This window comes from Octopus bimaculoides, chromosome 14, assembly GCF_046866305.1.
Source record: "Octopus bimaculoides isolate indiv1 chromosome 14, ASM4686630v1, whole genome shotgun sequence".
NCBI classification, from domain to species: Eukaryota; Metazoa; Mollusca; class Cephalopoda; order Octopoda; family Octopodidae; genus Octopus; species Octopus bimaculoides.
The window spans coordinates 17,450,692-17,470,624 of NC_142941.1; the positions used below are offsets into that span (position 1 = coordinate 17,450,692).

Here is a 19,933-nt window from a genome sequence, read left to right on the forward strand (position 1 = left end):
ATCTATATATATATATATATATATATGGCTGCAAAGAGAGAGAAGTTTGGAGACGCCTCTATGAAAGGTTGTTCAATAAAGAGAATGAACGGAAGAAAGAGAGTCTGCCGAGTGTCGACCCAACAGAGGGACGATCTATCCAAATTGATAGTACCTTGGTAGATAAAGCAATTAAGAGTATGAAGACAGAGAAAGCTCCTGGCCCATCAGGAATTACCGCAGAGATGCTCAAAATATCTGGCGGTGTTGGCTATAGCCTAGTCACCTGTATAGTTAACCAGGTGATACATGAAGGAATCATACTCAGTGACAGGTGTAGCAGCACCATAGTCAACTGCTACAAAGGTAAAGGTGATGCTTTAGATACAAATAATTACAGAGGTATCAAGTTGTTGGATCAGGTAATGAAGGACACAGAGAGGGTCATAGCCCAACTAATTAGGGAAAGAGTCAGTTTAGATGAGATGCAGTTTGGGTTCGTGCTTGGGAAATGCACCACTGATGCTATATTTCTGGTAAGACAGCTGCAGGAGAAATACCTAGTCAAAGATAAACCTCTGTACCTGGCTTTCGTTGACATGGAGAAAGCCTTCGACAGGGTCCCCTGATCCCTTATCTGGTGGTCAATGAGGAAACTAGGGATAGATGAATGGTTAGTGAGAGCTGTGCGAGCCATGTACAGGGACACTGTTACTAAGGTGAGGGTTGGCAATGAGTACAATGAAGAATTCTGGGTAGAGGTAGGGGTCCACCAAGGTTCAGTCCTCATCCCCCTCCTATTTATCATAGTCCTCCAGGCAATAACAGAGGAATTCAAGACAGGATGCCCCTGGGAGTTCTTCTATGCTGATGACCTTGCTCTAATTGCTGAGTCACTATCAGCACTAGAGGAGAAGTTTCAGGTGTGGAAGCAAAGATTAGAATCGAAGCGCCTTAGAGTCAACCTAGCTAAAACCAAAGTCCTAATAAGTAGTTAGGCAAGCAAACCACAAACCCCTTCAGGTGGAAGGCCCTACTCGATCTGTAGAAAAGGTGTAGGTAGAAACTCCATAAGATGTATCTGGTGTAAGCTATGGACACATAAGAGGTGCAACAATATCAAAGGAAGGCTAACTAGCAAGATAGTTTTTGTATGTGGCAGATGTTCAGAAGCAATAAACACTGACAATGTGCAGAAAACAACTTCTGCCACATTCCAGGGAGAAAAGCTAAACGTAGTTGATAGCTTCTGTTACCTATGTGACCAAGTCAGTAGCGGGGGTGGATGCTCTGAGAGTATAGCTGCTAGAATAAGAATAGCCTGGGCAAAGTTCAGAGAGCTCCTACCTCTGCTGGTGACAAAGGGCCTCTTGCTCAGAGTAAAAGGTAGACTGTATGACACATGTGTATGAACAGCCATGCTACATGGCAGTGAAACATCAGCCGTGACTACTGAGGACATGTGTAAGCTTGCAAGGAACAAAGCCAGTATGCTCTGCTGGATGTGTAATGTCAGTGTGCATACTCGACAGAGTATAAGTGCCTTGAGAGAAAGGTTGGACCTAAGAAGCATCAGATGTGGTGTGCAAGAGAGACGACTGCGCTGGTATGGCCATGTGTCGAGAATGGATGAGGATAGCTGTGTGAAAAAGTGCCACACCCTAGCGGTTGAGGGAACCCGTGGAAGAGGTAGACCCAGGAAGATCTGGGATGAGGTGGTGAAGCACGACCTTCAAACAGTAGGCCTCACATCATTGAAATCTTGAAGTCACAAAATAATTCATGATTAATTTAAAACAATGTGAATAAATAAACATTACATTTTACAGAGTAATCTGAATGTGGAAGGGTTAAATTTCCGTGTATTAGCTTTAATCACCAATATTAAAACATGTTTTGTCATTATTATTACATAGCTGAACTGTAAGGATGCAGCTTTGCAATTGTTGAATTTTGAATTTTAAATTTTATCTTATAAAATTTTTGAAAATGTTTTTGAAGTTTTATGTTTTACTGTTTTATTTCATTTTAGCGTGAGTCAATTTTTGCAACCTTGTATTATAACACGTGGTCAAAGTAAATAATCTCTTTTATTACAGCTGCTTGATTTCCTTTCCCTATTTCTCTTTGTTTCTGTCTGTCTGTCTCTCCCTACCATGAACCACTCAACCTTCAGGTCAGAGTGGAACCAGTCGTCAGCCTTATAAGGTAGGCTTTGGCAAGCAAAGTGAAGCACCTTACCTTGAAACATGATGCAATAGCTGTAATAAAATTTGAACTTATGACCATATATGAACATTTGTCAGTCAACTGGACATCTGAAAATGAATAAAAATATAAGTATGAATGTTCACAAGAACATGTTCTTATGTGAGTAAATTTAAAAGAAAAGGAAAGAACAGAAGAGGAAGAAAACATTTGTTCTGTCAGTTTGGACTGAGGCTGATGATCTAAAGATGTATTCACAAACACAGTGCAACATTGCCTTACGATATATTTTGGCCACTAGGGACAAAGGCAACAATAATTATAACAGTACCACCTTTGAAAAATAGTTCCAAAGAGTCTAAAATAAATGACTTGGCTACTTTCTTCTATCCATATATTAAACGCCACACCATTTCAATTCTTAGAGTCCCCAAAACTTCATCATCACTACAGATATTGTTTCTGTTTCTCTCAGAAGTTGACATAACAGGGTGGAAAAAAGAAAGAAAAAAGGGAAAGGAAGAGAAGGGGAAAAAAAGAGGAAAAATTTGAGCATCTTAATTCCACATTTATTGTTGTTTCTCTGTTTCTTTTATTTTCTTTTATTATAGTCAAGCTTATTTAAGTTTCATCTTCATTGTTGTGGAGCTTGTAATAATTTGGTTGTATATTTCTCTTATTTCTTGGTTCTTACTAAAGGCAATTGAAAGCAGAGCAGAAGAGATGCCAATGTCCACTGCAATTGCAGGAAGTTTTGGTAAGTTTCACTGATAATTCTCTTTCCATTTACTACTACTACTACTACTACTACTACTACTACTACTACTACTACTACTACTACCACCACCACCACCACCACCACCACCACCACCACCACCACCACCACCACCACTACTACTACTACTACTACTAATAATAATAATAAAAAGTTGAGCTGGTAGAATCGTTAACATACTGGGGAAGAATGCTTAGCAGTATTTTGTCTGTCACTATGTTCTGAGTTCAAATTCTGCCAAGGTCGACTTTGCCTTTCATCCTTTCAGGGTTGATACAGTAAGTACCAGTTGAGTACTGGGGTCGATATAATCAACTTACCCCTTCCCCAAATTTCAGGCCTTGTTCCTATAACAGGAATAATTATTATTGTTGTTATTATTGCCCCCACCTTAGTGAAGGCAGAGGTATTGCTTTCACTCGTGTTTGTTTGTTTGTCTGTGGACAAAATATCTCAAGAACTGCTGGATGGATTCAAATGAAACTTTCAGGGATGTTTGGCCTCACGACTGGCATGAACTGATTTGATTTTGGAATTGATCCAGTACCAGACAAGGATTCTGGATTATTTTTCCTGTTTTTTTTAACTTAATTTTTGAGAGTGGTCGGGTTCATTTTTAGTATTCCCGTTTGTGAGAACAGTCAAGTTTATTTCAGATATTCTCATTTTAAAAACTACCTCCAGCTAATCATTGAGATCATTGAGAGGACGTTGGTGTTGCCTTGGTGGAGGTTTGCACTCTCTGGGTGCTCTTATTATTATTATTATTATTATGCAGTAAATTGACAGAATCCTTTGAGTGTTGGAAAGCATTACTTTGTGGCATTTGTTCTAGCTCCAAACATTCAAATCCCACTGAGGGTAACTTTACCATTCATCTCTCTGGCATTGATAGAATTAGGTACTAGTCAAGTACTAGAGTTGATGGGCCCAACTTCCCCACTCCCCTCTAAATTGCTGGCCCTGTACCTTAATCTGAAACCAATTATCATTTATGGCTCTTTTCTTCTCCAGGTTCTTCATATGGTGGTGAGAGTGCATACTTGTATAACCAACTGGAGCTTCACAGTCGAGACCAGAAGATATCACAGATAATTCTATTACAAGTTATTAAAATTCCCTTATGTTTCATCTTATTTATATGAGGAGGTGCTGCAAAGTTCCTGGCTTTAGAGTACTGTGAAAGGCCTGGCTGGAGGCCCAACTTTTTGAGTTCTTTTACAGGGCTTAGAAAAACTGAAGGATTGCTACAATAAGTGTGGGAATCTGAAAGGGGAATATGTCGAATAAAATCATAATTAATGAATCCTCCTGCATTTTCTTTTACCCAAAACCAGGAGGTTTTCAGCACCCCCCATATACCCACAACACTATATGAATACACTGATGTACTCTATCCAGGAGGATATTGATCTCTCCATTGCTTAATGCCACTGAATAGAGTACAAAGCATCAGTTTTATGAACATGTGGGGCTTGTGTTGGTGTTTATTGCATACTCTTTTGAAAATCTAAAATAAAAATATATGCACACAACAATACTATCTCTTTCTTTCTCTCTCTCTTTTCTTTTCTCTTTTTCTCTCTCTCTCTCTCTTTCACATACATACTAGATCTGTATCTCTGATTCTATTTCTGTCTATTTGCCTGCCTGTCTGTCTATCTGTCTGTCTATCTCTGTCTGTCAGTCTATCTATCTGTCTGTCTGTCTGTCTGTATGTCTGTCTGTCTGTTTCTCTCTCTATCCCTTTACTGGTACACATATATACACACACACATACAACCACATATATACATTCACATGCTAGCACAAACAAACACACATACACATATATCTATATATTCATACAGATGGTGGTGCTCCAGCATGACCACAGCTGCATGGCTGAAACAAATAAAAAAGCATAAGAATACATACACACACACACACACTCATACATACACACACTCATACATACACACACTCATACATACACACACTCATACATACTAACATATAATCTTCTTACTGCTAAAAATCCTCCTGTTTTCCAAATCATTCCCAGGGCATCATCTACAAAATAAAGGAAACCTTCAACAAGGAGTTTGATGAGTTGTTTAACCGCAAAGAAGTAGAGATTGGCAAAATCAAAGAGAAGAACAAGCGAGTTAGTGTGATCATATCTGACCTTGAGCTGGGTGAAGAGGTCCTTGTTCCAGAATTTACTGTGGCAGAGAGACCGGAATTGGCTTTTATAGTCGATGATTCTGAAGTAAGTAGTTTTAGGTTTAAAATTATTACAGAGTTAAGATTAAGAAATCTCAGACTTTAAACCTTACCTTTGAAGATGAGGAATGTTTCAATATTTACATCTTCTAAGGCAGCGAGCTGGCAGAAATGTTAGCACGCTGGGCGAAATGCTTAGTGGCATTTCATCTGTCTTTATGTTCTGAGTTCAAATTCTTCTGAGGTTGACTTTGCTTTTCATTCCTTTCAGGGTCAATAAAATAAGTACCAGTTGTAAAATGGGGTCAATGTAATTGACTTACCCTTCCCCTGAACATGCTGGCCTTGTGCATATTTTGAAACCATCTCTGTCTTTCTAGACATACTCTCTTCTTGAGTATTTATAGTCTCATTCACCTCTTTGTTTCATTCAGTATAACTAATGATAGTCCCCTGCATACTACACACGTCTTTAAATTTTGCAGGTCACAATTGAAAGGTACCTGACTGCCGAGGAGAAAAAAGCCATAGAAGAAGCCAAATGCATTGAAGAGGAGCGTATAAGGAGGGAAAGAGCTGACAATTCCCATGAAAGAGGCATAATGGATATGATGGGTGGTGTTCTTGAGATCAGAAAAGAGGATGAATTGAAGAAGGTGACTTTTTTTGTGTGATGTAAATTGATGCCGTTATCTAAGGAGAGAATTCTAATACTGTGAAATATTCACTAGAGTAATTACATAATTCACAACAATATATGAATTGATTGATCCTATTCCGTGTAAAGATGTGTGTATAAGAAAAGTTGTATGTACGAGTAGTTGGGTGAATGGTAATTATCAAGAAATAGGTCCCAGTACCACATAAAAAAGCACTTGTCTTTGTGCCACGTTAGAAACACTGGTGCTAGTGTCTTATAAAAGGTGCCCAGTGGAGTGGTTTGGCATTAGGAAGGACATCCAGCTATAAAAACCATGCCAGGACAGACAATGGAGCCTGGTGTGGCCCTTGGCCTTACCAGCTCTGGTCAAACCATCCAACCAATGTTAACATGGAAAATAAATGTTAAATGATGATGATGATGATGATTTTCTGTGTGTGTGTGTGTGTGTGTGTGTGTGTGTGTGTGTGTGCACGTGCATATGTGCATGTCTGTGTATAATACATGCACACACGCATTTTAGGGAATTGGAAAAATGTATTAGAAAAACTTTAACATGGAAGATAAAACCTTTGCAAATAAGTTTAATATAGATAAAAGAACTGAAGTCTGGCCAAAAAGGAAGCATTTATTTCTCTGAAGGATCATAAACCTGACTTTCACAATTGACCAAAGTGTATGCTAATTAACCTGACTAAGACTGAAGATAGTTTAGCAAGTAAAAAATTTTAAGAAACCTTAACAGTAAAATTAAGGAATTGTCAAATCTGTTGATATGGATTAACAGTTTCTCAATGATATCTTGGTTCAAATCCATCTGCAATAAAAATAAAGTGAAATTCACACAGTTTGATATTGTGCATTTCTATCCATCAATATCTGAAAAGCTCCTACGTAATGTATTAGAATTTGTACATTCATTTATAATCATAGATGAGCAAGAAATACAGCTCATTATACATATAAAACATTGTTATTCAATAATGGATTGTTTTGGATCAAAAAAGGTAATCAAAATGAATTATTTGATGTCTCAATGGGTTCATATGAAGGCATGGATATATGTTATTTAGTTGGTTTATATTAAACCATCTTAATTTGAAACTTCATGGTCATAGCATCAGTATATACTGTGACGATGCTTTAGCAGTATCACACAGTTGTGATGGTCGTACTATGGATTCCTTTAGAAAGCAATTAATTTCTACCTTCAACTCTTTAGGGCTTAAAATATCTTGCTAAAACTGACTTTTTAGATGTTTCCTTAGATCTTAAAACTAATTCATATAGCCCTTCCACAAACCTAACGAGAACCTTAAATATATTAATAAACACTCCTGTCACCCACCTATTTTATTTCAGAACTTAATTCTAAAAATTAGCTGTAGGATCATATGCCTTTCTTCTTCTCAAGAAATATTCAAAAAGACTACCCCATATTATTATAATAAGGCCCTACAGGATAGCAGCTTTACTGATAAAATCTTCTTCACCTGCCTCCTCTGTCATCTAGTAGTAAGAATAGGTCTTGGAAAGTTTTATGGTTTGCCCTCACCCCATCCCCACGCTGCCTTCTCCCTTAATGTCAGCATAAATGTAGGTAGAAGATTCTTGCACTTAGCAGATACCCACTTCCCTAGAACCCATAGATACAATAAAATCTTTAATAGACACACAATAAAAGTTGCCTTTTCTTCTCATCATCATCGTTTAACGTCCGCTTTCCATGCTAGCATGGGTTGGACGATTTGACTGAGGACTGGTGAAACCAGATGGCTACACCAGGCTCCAATCTGATTTGGCAGAGTTTCTACAGCTGGATGCCCTTCCTAACGCCAACCACTCCGAGAGTGTAGTGGGTGCTTTTACGTGCCACCGGCACGAAGGCCAGTCAGGCGGTACTGGCAACGGCCACGCTCAAAATGGTGTATTTTATGTGCCACCCGCACAAGTTAAATTGTATATCAATAAGCAACAGACAACTTAAGTCTGCCCCTGATGCGCATGTAGAGACAAATCTAAATGTCCTCTAGGACAGGAGTGCGATATATCTTCCATTGTTTATGAAGCACAGGTTTCAGCAAACTACAACAATGGTCATACAAATATCAAACGTTATATTGAAACTATGGAAGGAAGATTTAAATCTAGATATAACAACCATCTTTTAAATTTTAGATACCGTGATAAGAGACATTCAACAACCCTTTCAGCTTTAATCTGGAAACTTAAAGATAAAGAGACCAATTTTGATACCAAATGAAAAACCCCCTCTAGATCCAGACTCTATATTAATGGGTCTAGAAAAATGTTCAGTGTGTTCACTTGAAAAACTGTATCTATTAAAATACTTTAGAACCTTCAGTGAATACATAAATTCAAGGAACAAGATATTTTCTTTATGTCCACATTTCAGAAAATACATCTTGTCGGGATTTAAAAGTAGACTACCAGACACTTAGTAAACCATTAACATCTGGTTTACGTCTGCTTGACATTGAATTATTGTAATGTTTGTTACTTTTACATACCCTCATTTCTCTCTCATTGAAATTCTCTTTTTACTCTCCAACCGTTTTTCTCTTTTCACTACTCTCCTCCTCTCTGTCTCTACTTTCAAAAACCTTTTCCTCTTTCTTCTTGTCCTTCTGTTCCCTATATCTTTTTTTCCTCTACTCCCCACTCTCTCTCTCACACCATACCAACATAGAAAGATGGACGTTAAAAAGAAGTAAATAAAAATAGTGTTTTTGCTTCATCTTTTCTCTCCAAATTTCAGGACATACCGATGCCGCTAGTTGGACCAAATGAAGAAGAATGGACAGACGAAGAAGTGAAAATGATGAAAGAATACGAGCGGAAAGTGAAAGAATTAAATGAAGAAAGGGAGAAATATCGCAAAGTAGGTCTATTCTTAGTTCTTTAGTTCTTTAGTTAGCTATTGCTGTCATGGTCATGCTGGAGTATTGCCTTCTAATATTTAAACCCTGCATATATCAAGAGAGCATCATCAAAACCTTTGCCACATGATCATAAACAGCTTGCAACTAGAAGCATCTTGATAACTTGAAATGCTAGACCTCAGCATTACTGGGGATCTAGCCTTGCGTGTGTGCATCCTCCCTATATATATATATATATATATATATATATATATATGTATATACATACACACATACATATACACACACACATACGTATATATACATACATACATATATATATATATATATATATATATATATATATATATATATACAATTGTAGGGAAGTGGTTATACACCATTATGTGTACTCTGCTTCCGTACATTAAATTTCTTGAAGAAACAACGGAGCGCAGATTCTGAACTATCAACACAACAATATTTATTACAATAGAATTCGGCAGCACTTTGCCCTTTGGTTACTGAGACGCCGTCAATGAAGTTGCGTGGTTATTTGTGTAGCTCCAGATTTGGGTTGTTGGAGAGAGGCTGCTGCGACGTCTAGGCCCTTCTCCGGCCAGCGACAAAAGAGAGAGAAAGAAGTGCGAAAGCTTGGATGTCGATGACTACGCATGCGCATGAGACTCTTCCTGTATTCCTTCCGGAACTAGTCCCTGCGCATGCGTGGATAAAAACTCCGGAAATGTCGTCTGCTATAAGGCATCACCACACAATTATAAACAAGGGCAAAAGAAAAAAGATTTCTATGCCAATATGCTGAGAATAGACTTTAAATCGTCAATCACCACATATAATATACATTCACTATGAATACACGTCGTGCTGAAATCGAGGAAGGCAAGCTAATAGAATTTTTTTTTAAGTTCTTTATCTCTATATTGAATCAATTTCAGGATTAATCCAACAGATTTTTCCCTCTTCAGAAGAGAATACGATAAGAAATAAATGAAATACTTACAAGCACCCATGGAAAAAAAGCAGAAGCAAGAGTCATGAGTACACATAAGAACCCCGGTTATATCTAAATATATATAGTACATTGGCAATTTTTTTCTTATCTGCTTTCCCTCTGGCTATGTAAACCTGTCTCCTAGCTCCCCATCTGGTGATCTGATACAATTCCCTGCTACCACCATTCTTCCAGTCCTTCAATGACTGTTTCTTTTCCCTAATGGCCCTGTTAACTACATTGTTCCACCACCAAGTTACCTTGGGTCGAGAGAGGACTTTGCACCATCCACAAATCTGATCAGTAGCCCTCAACAGGTTGTCCCATAGGAACCTCCAGTTATCCTCCATATCATGTGATGCTATAGCCTCCTCTATTTTGTTGAAAGCTTTGAGTAATATGTCTCTAAACCTCTTTTCATTCACAGGGTCCTTAAGCTTCCAGACCCTTCTTTTCCATGTTGGTCGTCTTCTGGGCATCCATTTAGCCCTGATCCTAAAGTTGCTAACTACTAATCTATGTTGCAGGGTGCATTCTTCATCTGGGAAGGTTCTGGCATTTATAAGTAGCCATCTTTCCCGTTTCCTGGCGAGGTTGTAGTCAATCTAACTAGTGTGTCCACCAGACTGGTAGGTGACTAGGTGACTGGCAGGTTTCCTGAAGTTAGTATTACAAACCATAAGATCATTTGCATCACAGAACTCCAGCAGCCTGGTTTCCTTCTCATTGTGGGAACCAAAACCATAGCCACCATGTATGCCATGGAAGCTTCCTGGATGTTGTACAACATGCCCATTGAAGTCGTCAGCCACAAAGAGAAAGTCCCTGTCATTCGTTGATGAGATAGTCTGCAAGAAGTTGTCATAAAATCAGTCTTTCTGTTGATCAGGTAGCCCTGTCTGAGGGGCATAGGCCGAGATAATGGTTACTAATCCATGTTGCAGCACTAATCTAAGCTTAAGTATTTTATCACAGACTCTGACTCCCTTGATTACCTTATCAACCCATTTCTCTGCAAGAAGTATACCCACACCCCCGACCTCATCAGTGTTCCCTACCCAGAAAATCTTATACCTGTGTTCTTTGCCTGTGAGGAACCTAGCAGAATGTCCTCTCCACCTTACTTCTTGGATGCAGCACAAATCTACACGTCTCCATTCAAGCATCTCAACAATCTCACCAGACCTACCTTTCAGGGTTACATACAGAATCATCCAGATTTGTCTCATAGAGAGCAAGAACCTATGGAATGTTTGAATGAAGAAAGGATTGGATGAATGGAAAAATTTGTACAAAGACCTTGAACATTGCTGAAAGATACAGAAAAAACCACATTGTGCAGTTTAGGAGAATCTGGTTTAACAGATTTTGATTAAATCAACATTGTTCATATAGGAAAAATGATGAAATGGTGAGACAAACTGAATCAGATCTCTTTTCTTGTGAGCTAATGATAGATGACTGACCTAGGTCTCCTCTGAACTTATTGCCATGATTAGGTGACGTTTACCTTTACACTTTCTTACATTTTTACCCAGGGTCTTGAGACTGAACTGAAGAAATTACGAGGGATCATTCAAGAAATAATGGTAGCTTTCGATGAATTGGTGAATGCATTATTTCAGAAACACACCCAGGTGTTAATGGCTGTCTATCAGGTGAGCTAAACACTTTGCTTATTCTTCTTAATATTTTGGTAATTTATTTCAATGATTCTGAATATGGGACAGAAAATTGGTATGGTATGTTTTATCTTTTTCAGTCATTAGACTGTGGCCATGATGGGGCACTACCTTTGAGAATTTTTTTAGTCAAATGAATCCATTCTAGTACTTATTTTTTTAAAGCAAGATACTTATTCTGCCAATCTCTTTTGCCAAACTGCCAAGTTACAGGGATGTAAACAAACCAGCACCAGTTATCAAGCAATAGTGGAGGACAAACACAGACACAACACACACACACACACACAAACACACACACATACGAGGGGCTTCTTTTCAGCTTCCGTCTACCAAATCCACTCACAAGGCTTTGGTTGACCTGAGGATATAATAGAAGACACTTGCCCAAGATGACATACTGTGGGACTGAACCTGGAACCATGTGGTTAGGAAGCAAGTTTCTTACACACACACACACACACACACACACACATCTGCCTGCCTGTGTGCTTGCCTGCATGCCTACATGCATGCCTGCCTACCTTTCTGTCTGTTTGTTTGTCTGTATGTATTTATGTATGTAATTATGTATGCATGCATGCATGTATGCAATTATGTATGTATGTATGTATGTATGTACATGTGTATAAATGGGCGTATGGATGGATGGATGGGCAGACATATAGTTAGACAGAGGATGGATAGATGGCTGGATGGATGAAATAGTTGAATAAATGGATAAGATGGGATGGATGAATCGATTACTTTTTATGGCTTAGAGGAAAGGGAATGTCCTTGAAAGGGCTTGTCAGACTGGTAGCTGGTAGAAGAAAGCCATGGCCACAGTCTAATGACTGAAACGAGTAAAAGATAGAAGATAAAAGTTATCCTTTCAGTGTTCTTGGCTGATTCCCATCCTATAATCTCTAGTCTGAGGGAAAATGAATTCAGCAATAAATCTTCTCTTGCCATTTCAACAGGAAGAGCTGAAGCTTAACCGTATCAAAATGAATTTGATGATGGAAGATGAATTTGCCATTTATGAAAAGCATCTGATTTGGGAAAGGAACAACATACGAAATTTTGTGGTAATGTATAATACATGTGCTTTTTATAGCTCTTCTGTGCATGTGGGAATGCGTATGATTGCATGTGTTTGTCCATGTGTATACATTCATATATATATATATATATATATATATATATATATATATATATGTATGTACGTACACACACACACACAATATATATATATATATATATATATATATATATATATATATATATATATACATATTTGTTTTGCAAGATTTTTGATGTGAAATCGTGTGTTGAAACAGATGTTGTACTTGGGGATGGTCATATTGCCAGTTTAGCCAATAAAAACACACGCACTGTATATTTGGTGTTAATTTGCTTCAGCTTTATATTACATTAATCTTAATCTTATTTCGGCCAGAGTTCTTTCGTCACACTTCTGTGACCTCATCAGTGGTCCTTTGTTTCCTTCCTTCTTATGTGTGTCTCACCTTGCTAACTATCAGCCATTCAAAATGGCTGATAACACCAAATATACAGTGCGTGTGTTTTTATTGGCTAAACTGGCAATATGACCATCCCCAAGTACAACAACATATATATATATATATATATATATATATATATATATATATATATATAATATATATATATATATATATATATATATATATATATATATATATAATAAAGTAAAGTTGTGGAATACCGTACGAGTGGAAATATATATGAAAGAAGGTTTGAAAATGCACTTATTTTAAAAATATTTATTTACTTAACCGGTTTCCCTTTTTTGAAAAAGATTATCAAAAGTCTTTGAGAATATTATTCTCAAAGATTTTTGATAATCTTTTTCTAAAAAAGTGAAACCGGTTAAGTAAATAAATATTTTTAAAATAAGTGCATTTTCAAACCTTCTTTCATATATATATATATATATATATATATATATATATATATATATATATATATATATAATATATATATATAATATAGGAAGGGCATCCAGCTGTAGAAACTCTGCCAGATCAGATTGGAGCCTGGTGTAGCCATCTGGTTTCACCAGTCCTCAGTCAAATCGTCCAACACATGCTAGCATTGAAAGCGGACGTTAAACGATGATGATGATGATGATATATGTATGTATTTCATATGTGGTTGTCAGATGTATTGATGCATACTTAAATCTATTCAAGTATTAAGGCATATTTTCCTACTTACATAACCAGGGACACAACAAATGTACCATATACATATGTTCATATGTATAATGTTTGTCCACTCTGTTATGGCAAGACTCCTGCTTTTGCCTCTCTATCTCTCTGTCACACTCTAACCTTTCATCCTCTGACACAAGTTCCCCTCTTCAAATGCCCCTACGCCTCTCAAAATCCCTTGTCTTGTGAGTTACTTGGTGAGCCTGTCAGTGCTGGTGCCACGTAAAAAGCACTGAGTCCACTCTGCAGAGTAGTTGATGTTAGGAAGGGCATCCAGCCGTAAAAAGCCTGCCAAAACAGACACAGTAGCTTGGGTAGTCTTCTACCTGGCCGGCTCCTGTCAACTGTCCTACCCATTCGTGCATAGAAGATACACATTAAACAATGATGATGATGGTTATGTGTGTGTGCGTGTGTGTGTGTGTGTGTGTGTGTGTGTGTGCATATGTGTATGTATGTATTTGTATGTATGTATCTAGCTATATATTTTCTCTCTCTCTCTCTCTCTCTCTCTCTATATATATATATATATATATATATATATATAAACAATTGCAGCATGGAAGGTGTTTAAAAGCCATTTAAGAAACACACAAAAACCGTTAGATTCACTTCAACATTTAAATTTAATTTGCCAAAATATTTTCATTGCTTTGAGACCGCAACCTGTTCACTGACAAAATTCTGTGCTGCACGGAATTTTGTGTCGTACGTAAATATTTCATCAAATCATCCTAGGTCCACCATAGATAGTATTATCACTGGAATTTCAATTAGAATATCAAATTTATCATCAAATGTAGAAATTTTTAATCAACATGCGCCGGTATATAACAACGCCTTGAAGCAAGCGGATTCAAAACAAAAATCTCCTTTATACATAATGTGAGGTTTAAAAATAAGTTGGCAGGTCTTCCACCCGAGTATACTACAGTTGATTGGAGCAAGGGTAGTACATCTTTTGGTAGCAACCATGATAAGCAAGTTTTTAGAAGTAGGTATCATAGAGACAAGAATAGTATATATAGGTACACAAAATGAAATAATGCTAATCTGCCGATAAATAAACTGAAAGGCTCACGACCCAGAATACGAGAGGTAATTTGGTTCGTCTCCCCCCCCCCCCTTTCTCTCTTAGGGTAAAAAAATTTACCCAGGATGTTCTTTAGGATCCTGGAGAATAACTTCCCTAAAGACCATAAGTACTATAGCATCTACAACAGATCCTCAATTAAGTTTTCCTATTCTGGAATGCCTGATCTAGTGTCAATTATTGCCTCTCTCAATAGAAGCAAATTAAATAAGCTAGAACATTGTGAATATCCCTGCAATGGAAGCCCCGGTTCTGATAAAACAAGTTGTGAGCCACACAATGATAGTGGGACGTGCTCTCCATTCCCTCTGATTGTACCGAAACCCGGGAATGGGACTAGTGGAGCTATTGATAAGGATAGACAAGCAAGGGCTGTTACTGGCGCTCGAAATAAATTTAGGGGTAGCCAAAGTAAATTATGTAATTGTAGAGACCCTCTATTATGTCCTCTTCGAGGACTCTGTTTATGTACAAACGTGATGTATAAATGCACCGTCAGGGACGAGAACAAACTAGATAGGTTCTATATAGGAAGCACGAAGAACTTTAAAGCTAGATATAGAGCGCATATGAGTTTGTTTTCAATGGAAAAATACAGTAACTCTACCACACTCGCCTCTTATCTACATGACCTCAAGAAGAAGAAGATAAAGTACTCTCTTGAATGGTCTATTATAGCGAGGGCCCCATACTTTAAGGCAAATATTAGCAAATGTTCTTTATGTATTAGGGAATCCCTTGCGATACTCAGGTCTTTTGGACCAAAAACCCTGAATAAGTTCACTGAGGTAGTCCCCTTCTGCAACCATAAGTTTTCCTCCACCTTCTTGAAACTGTATAGAGATAAAAATAAATTTAAAAGCAATAGATAACAACAAGTGTAATAGTTTGCGTTAGGGTGAATTGAAACCTCGAAGATTGGTTTTGATACTGCAGTCTGTTTGACTATTCTAAAATGGCATTTTTTTTTTTTTTAATCTTCCCGTTATTTGCATAGGCTGGTCCATTTTGTTTATATATATTTGCTCTTTTATAAAAATCATTTTTTTCCTATGTGCATGTCGTGACTTTGTACGTGAGTTTACCCTGACGAGGGGGTCATCACCAGTTTACACTCTATTGTGTCTTGAAATACAGTGGTGTACCTCCGAAATGGCCATAAGTATTGTATGGGGTTTCGTGAAATTGTTTTTACTGATTGTTACCTGCGGTGTGCTGTAACTGTTTTTGACTCATGTGTTGTGAACCTGTTTTGGACATGGTGAGAGGAATTGAACTTTACATGTTTTGCCTGCTGGGTGCCTGTTGTTTGCTCTTGTGTGTACCAAACTGGTGCAGACTTGCCTTTTGGTGTCTACCGGTTTTGAGTTGTGAAATGTGCCCAAGGGAGTTGAAGAACTTTGAACTTTAATTCTAAATGGTGTTAAATCACTTCAACCGATAGACTACTTTATGGTTCCTTATTTCTTCATTTTATTTTACTTTTTTCTATATCGACTTATTTTATATTATTATATTATATATTTGAAATTTTTATTCCTTTTATTCGTATTAATTTTTATTCGTATTAATTTTAACTTTTTTAACTTCTATGAAATGATATTTACGTGTATTGTATTATACCTTTAACTCAATTTTTTTTCAGTTGTATGTTATCGGTTGAAACAATATATTCGTGTATAAAAATTTTATACTATATGGTATATTTTTTATTTATTATTTCTTCTTGCGTTATTTTTCTTGCATTATTTCTTCTTATTCCTTACGTTTGACGGATTATGTTGTATATCTTATATATGTTCATTGAGGGGGTGTGATATGTTGAGTCGTTAACCCAGCGTTGAGAGGGATAACTTCCCTTGGCAAACAGGACACAGTCGTGTGTCGATAAGCCAGCTGGAGGAGATGTCCTCCTGGGGCTAAAAGCAACAGTAACATCCACCCCTAGGGGTCAGCCACACTTAAGTGGCAATATACTACACTTTATCGTGCAGTTACTGTTAATACTTCATTTAGAGAATTAACATTGCTTGTTTTCACCTTTTCGATATCAGTGAAGAATTTCACTGGAAAAGAAGATATAAGATTGCCAGGTTTTTGTCTCTCTCGCCAAGGTCAGCAGCTATCGGGCGCCGACGAAGGGAAATAACCCTGAAATCCGGATACGTTCGTGCTGCAGTTCGAGGTGAGAGGGATAACTTCCCTTGGCAAACAGGACACAGTCGTGTGTCGATAAGCCAGCTGGAGGAGATGTCCTCCTGGGGCTAAAAGCAACAGTAACATCCACCCCTAGGGGTCAGCCACACTTAAGTGGCAATATACTACACTTTATCGTGCAGTTACTGTTAATACTTCATTTAGAGAATTAACATTGCTTATATATATATATATATATATATATATATATTTATATGTCTGACCTTTATTATAAATCTCTCTTAAGAATTAAGAGAATATTTAAGAACTACTTCTCACTCATTAGAGCATTAAATAGAATGTTTTGTGGAATATTTTCCTGCTCTCTGCAGTCTGAGTTCAAATCCTGCTGAGGTCAATTTTGTGTTTTATATTTTGTGGGAGGAAACGGTGGTGGATCAATAAAAAAAAGTATCAATCTTGAATGGTGGGCGGAACTGTTTGTGATTCTGTATGGCATCTGTTCCAGCTGTGTTTCTCAAGGTGGTGGTACCATCTCTAGGGCATGGGCTGCACTGGATAATTCTATGTGAGCTCTGGGGATAAAACGGATGGAGGGGGATATGACAGAGACACCTGTATAGCTTCTTTTTAAATCTTTATCACCTATTTAAATACTGATTTCAAATTTTGGCACAAGGCCAGCAATTTCACTGTTTCAACTGGTACTCATTTTATCAACCCTGAAAGGATGACAGGCAAATTCATTCCTGGTGGTGTTTGAACCCAGAATGTAAAGATGAACAAAATGCTACTAGACATTTTGTCAGGTGTGCTTATAATTCTGCCAGGTTTCCGCATTCATCTTCTATTTAAATATTAACTTTAAAAATTATTTTAAATGTAACATTATGGTAAACTCCTCATTGGCCATGGTCACAACAACAATAACAAAAATGATAATATCAACAATAATAATAAAGTTAAAGATGTGAATAGGCAAATAGATAAAATTGAGTGGCTGTGCAGTAAAAAGCTTGCTTCCCAACCACATGGTTCCGGGTTCAGTCCTACTGCATGGGACCTTAAGCAAGTGTCTTCTACTATAGCATCAGGCTGACTGAAGGCTTAAGAGTTGATTTGATAGATGGAAACTGAAAGAAGCTTATCATGTATGTGTGTGTGTGTGTGTCTTTGTCTCTGTGTTTGTCTCCCACACTGCTTGACAACCAGTGCTGGTGTGTTCACGTCTTTGTAACTTAGCAATTCAGCAAAAGAGAACAATAGAATAAGTACTTGGCTTAAAAAAATAAGCCTGGGATGGATTTGTTTCAGTAAAACCCTTGAAGGTGGTGAACTGGCATGGCTGCAGTCAAATGATTGAAACAAGTAAAAGATAAAAAATATACTACTTCTGCATGTAACCTAAGTATAATTTAAAGAATAAATATTCAAATTTGAAGGTATTTCCATACATACAATAAAGGAATTCTCTGCACCTGTAGCATTAGGTAACATCCTGACTTGTATGTGCAAATATAAGCATATGTGCATTGCTTGAATGCTGTTCATTCTAGCTAAGGGTGTCATCTGTTAATCTCTACCCATGTGTATAAACAAACACATGTAAACACATAAGAAAGCAGAGCAATCAGTCACCACCACCACCGTCATTGTCGTCGTCATCATCATTTAACATCCATTTTGCTTGCTGGCATGGGTTGGATGGTTTGACAGGAGCTGGTGAGCCACAGTGCTGCATCATGCTCCATGTCAACTTTGACATATGGTCGGATGCCCTTGCTAATGCCAGCTACTTTATACTGTGTGTTTGTTTTCATACCACTGGCACTGGTGGGGTTGCCAAGGGCCTTGCCAGACTGGAAAGAAAATGAAAAAGGGAAAAGTCCCCTTGGCTAAATGGGGAAGTATTTGAGAGAATGGAGAAGAGGTTTTATGCCAGGGAGAAAAGCAGAGGTATCTTGCCATGGAGATGATACATGGCTGCCCCACATTTATGTAAGGTGGAAGGGAGTATCTCAATAGGCCAGATATAGTTGTCAGAGATCATGAAGAAAAAAAATGCTTTCTAATTGATGTATCAATACCAACAGATGACAACGTTTCTCTGAAAGAAATGGAGAAACTTTAAAAATACAAAGACCTGGAAATAGAGGTAACTCAAATGTGGAGTCTAAAAGCAGAAACAATTCCTATCATAGGTATGATAAAAAAATATTCAGACAAATACATAATAAAAACACCAGGACTAACAAATATATATAACATACAGAAAATAGTAGTACCAGGCACTGCATACATCCTACATAAAACACTTTCAATACAGTAACCATAAGAGCATCACAGCAAACCACAGCACATACCTAAGGCACACAGAGCGCAGCTCTGTGTGCAGTGAAGTGAAAGCACGTTATAAAAATAAAACTCTTTGAATAATGATAATGATCATAAAAGCGACAACATTAATGAGCTTATTGTACACAAAACACCCACAATTTCCTTGTCTTCATTCACATCAACGCTTTGTTTGAAACTAACCATACGTTTCTCAATTTTTATTTCCATGTTTCTTTTTTCTAGGATAACATTGTTCAACATGTACAAGACTCTGAGAAGAGAATAGCAGATTATCGAGTGAAATATGAACAACTTCTGTTAGAAGACAGACAGTTGGATAAGGGTTTCAGAAATGAATTCCTTGGTGTTCCTGTGGTTCTTCTAGAGACTCTCTACAAGCAATTCCGGAAACGTCCAAGGTAAGATACATTATTTACATTATTTACATTCGACGGATATTTGTCCTCATCTTGTTTGTTGTTAACACGTTTCGGCTGATATACCCTCCAGCCTTCTTCAGGTGTCTTGGGGAAATTTTGAACCTGGGTTCTCATTCCTAAGGCATTTTTCAATGTTATTATTATTATTATTATTATTATTATTATTCAGGTCACCACTCGGAATCGAACTTGGAATCTTGGGGTTAGTAGCCCGCTCTCTTAACCACTATGCCAATGAGCATATGGTGTAGTGGTTAAGAGCGCG

At 37.5% G+C, this 19,933-nt stretch overlaps 1 protein-coding gene across 1 annotated transcript in view; it reads left to right on the forward strand.

Annotated features, from left to right (window-relative positions):
- Positions 1 to 19,933, forward strand: part of LOC106883371 (cilia- and flagella-associated protein 43) — a gene marked incomplete at its 3' end in the record, with an annotated part of 112,447 nt that overhangs the window by 80,326 nt on the left and 12,188 nt on the right. The window contains exons 27-34 of the mRNA XM_089363318.1: positions 2,887 to 2,944; positions 3,977 to 4,068; positions 5,007 to 5,213; positions 5,653 to 5,823; positions 8,608 to 8,730; positions 11,261 to 11,380; positions 12,367 to 12,474; positions 19,472 to 19,647. Of these exons, the coding sequence (XP_089219444.1) occupies positions 2,887 to 2,944; positions 3,977 to 4,068; positions 5,007 to 5,213; positions 5,653 to 5,823; positions 8,608 to 8,730; positions 11,261 to 11,380; positions 12,367 to 12,474; positions 19,472 to 19,647 (1,055 nt within the window). The remainder of the gene's footprint in view (positions 1 to 2,886; positions 2,945 to 3,976; positions 4,069 to 5,006; positions 5,214 to 5,652; positions 5,824 to 8,607; positions 8,731 to 11,260; positions 11,381 to 12,366; positions 12,475 to 19,471; positions 19,648 to 19,933) is intronic.